This window comes from Charadrius vociferus, unplaced genomic scaffold, assembly GCF_000708025.1.
Source record: "Charadrius vociferus isolate BGI_N301 unplaced genomic scaffold, ASM70802v2 scaffold132, whole genome shotgun sequence".
Lineage (NCBI taxonomy): Eukaryota > Metazoa > Chordata > Aves > Charadriiformes > Charadriidae > Charadrius > Charadrius vociferus.
The window spans coordinates 1,381,242-1,384,077 of record NW_009647028.1 but is presented as its reverse complement, the minus strand read 5'-3'; the positions used below and the strand labels follow the sequence as shown (position 1 = coordinate 1,384,077).

The window sequence follows — 2,836 nt, the reverse complement described above, 5'->3', positions numbered from 1 at the left end:
CTTTTATTCCTGGAAAGATATTTTTTGGTATCTTTTATCGCCAACATATTCCCGGGCAGCAATCCCCAGCCCTTCAACCTGTGTTTTTCTGGTGACACCAGCCAGTCCCATCTCAGAAAGGGTCTCCTCCTTCCCAGGTCTCCCCAGCTGCTCTGCTCCATGTTTGCAGCGGGCAGCGAACGCACACATCCAGCCCCATCACCCTCACCAAAACCGTATCGGACCCCTGTGCCCCTTGGGGTTGTGCCCTCGTGGAGGTGACACCATTTTGTCCTCCAGAGACGCTCACCCAGGTTGTCCCCAGGTTGTAACGCAGCGTTCGGTGGCCCAAGAGATGGCATCTCCTCAGGAGCTTGGCAGAACAGGAGATCTGCATGGGTAGGGTTGTCAGAACAAGTGAAATTTGGAGCTCACAGATGAGCATTTTATTAAAATTAGGTCAGCAGAGTGTAACGGAGCCACTTCGGTTGCCGGCGGTGTAATCATCCCCTCAGGCTCCTGGTTTCAGATGCCCAGACATATTAAATTACCCTTAACTCTGCCCACGCGTCCTCATCCACCACGAGGGCTTCGCAAGGAGCCTGCCCCGCTGAGCCGTGGTTTACGGCTCATTTCTAGTGATTTCTGGTGTTGGCCCAAACCCGCTGCGCGTCGGCATCTACCAAAGGGCTGCAGAGACCAAGGGCAACCTGGCACCTTGACGGCAGTTTTGGGATGTCCACGCTTGGCCACCCAACGCAAGGATGGGATGGGGTGTCTGAGCCCAAGGTCTCAGTTTCCTCCAACCAAAAGTGCTCAAAAAAGTGGAGTTATGGGATAACAGCAGCATAAAAACAATGGAGAGATGCGCCATAATTAATTATTCTTGGTGGATGAGGCGGTCCAACACCTGTTGACGAACCACGACACCGGTGGAGACGTGGCAGAGCTTTTTGGTGGCATGAGAAGGAAACAAAAATTGTTTGGCGAGATCTTGCCCATTGATTTGTCTTCCCTCCCTTATTTTGGGAAATTTGTGGCTGATGTCCACCAAGAAAGGACGTGCGGAAGGGCGGGGGAAGGAAAAAGATGGGGAGAAAAAAGCAATAATGAAAAATAACCAGAAAAAAGCCCCCCATGACATTTATGTATGGAGAAATCACCTGGAAAAAGCTAAGCACAGGGATTATTTTTTTTCACTCCCAAATGCTCCGTGTGCAGGATGGGGGTGCCGGGGAGCAGCGGGAGGGACACAGCCCCGGGATGCCGGGGCGCACCGATGCCCACGGATGCCCGTGTTGGGGCAGGGGGAGGCAAGAACAAAAACAGGTCAACTGGGCGCACAAATGGGTACTGGGGGTGTTGAGGGGTTCCCCCCAGCATCCCCGCTCCGTCTGCCACTGCCCACCTCCTGCTTGGCAGTGCTGGGACCAGTCAGGCCCTCTGCCAGCTGCCCTGGAGAAGGCTGGGGATGGGGGGAGGGGAGGCCAAAAATACACACTTCCAACCGCCGCCGAGTTGAATTTTCACGTCGTGCTCTGCCTCCCACACAAAATAAAGCCCCGCACAGCCCCGCACACCTATATACGCGCGGAAACAGTGGCCAAGAAACACCAAAGCCTTCCCGGAGATGCCAGCGATGGCTCCTGCTGGATGCCACGGCAGAAGGGGCTTGGGTGGGATCGGGGAGCCCAGGGGCAGGATTAGTGCTGTGCTTGGGGCTGGGCAGCCCTTGAGCTGGGTAGGATTAATGACTTGGAGGTGGGCGATGAGCGTCTTGCATCCGAAACCTCCGCAAGGTCATTAGATGGAGACCACGGTCCATGGGAGCTGGAGAAGGAAGGAGGTCTTTCCTCTGTTCCTTCCCCTTCCAGCCCTGCCCATGGCTTGAGTGTCAACAACGACATTACATCGATTATTTTTAATTTTTAAGGGCTTGTTTTAGTCATGCCCTGTGTGAGGTCTGTCCCCTGTGGTGTGGCGGGGCCACAACCCCGTCCCCAAGCCACCAGTGGTCTTGAAATACTCAACACCTTGCAAGAGATGGAGGACTGGGGATTGAGCCCACCGGCATCCCAGCCAGGGCAAGGGGTGACAGCGCTGTCCCCGCAGCCCCCCCATCTTCCTGTGCATTTTGTCCCACGACCTTGGGACACTCTTCACCCCCTGCCTCAGTTTCCCCACCCGCGGAGCCGCCTTTTCGAGGGGGAGGAGGTGGCCATCACTGGTGGCTCCCCATGGTCAAGTGTGAGGGACCAAGGGACACCACGTGCATGGGGATTTGGGGTGACACTCATGGTCCCAGGGGACAAGGCAGACCCCAGGGCCACCCCATCCCACCACACCGAGCACCCGGGGGCACCCAAGGCCTCACCGCCTGCTTGGGACCCATGGGTGCTGTGCCTCAGGGTGGGCTTTGGTCTCTACCGAGGGGGTTCCAGAGCAGCTCCACTCAGGCTGAGACCTCCCAACTCATCACACCGATGGTGCCCCGGGAAAAAGGTAGAGATTTTGGGCTGCGGCGTTATTTTACGGAGCAAAAACAAGAGGGCCCCACGCGGCGGCTCCTCTCTGCCCATCCGTCTGTCCGTCTGTCCGCAGGTGGTGAGCCAGATCGACCGACTGACGTCCGACTTCGAGTTCGAGCTGGAGCCGGACGACTGGACGACGGCGACGGCCAGCAGCACCTCCAGCAGCGAGAAGGGGGGAGGCGCCTTCGAGCTGGGACCCCTCGATTTCGCCGCCTCCGACATCCTCTCCGACAGCTGGGAATTCTGCTCCTTCCTGGATGCTTCCACCCCCTCCGACCCCGGCGACGGTCCCGACCCCCCTCGGCCGCAGCCGCCGCCCCCGCCGG

The 2,836-nt window shown here is 57.9% G+C and overlaps 1 protein-coding gene across 1 annotated transcript in view; it reads left to right on the top strand.

The window, feature by feature from the left end:
* The window catches only part of LOC104295794 (chromosome unknown open reading frame, human C15orf59), a 13,434-nt gene that overhangs the window by 7,626 nt on the left and 2,972 nt on the right, over positions 1-2,836 (top strand). The window contains exon 2 of the mRNA XM_009895582.1: positions 2,581-2,831. Within this exon, the coding sequence (XP_009893884.1) occupies positions 2,581-2,831 (251 nt within the window). The remainder of the gene's footprint in view (positions 1-2,580; positions 2,832-2,836) is intronic.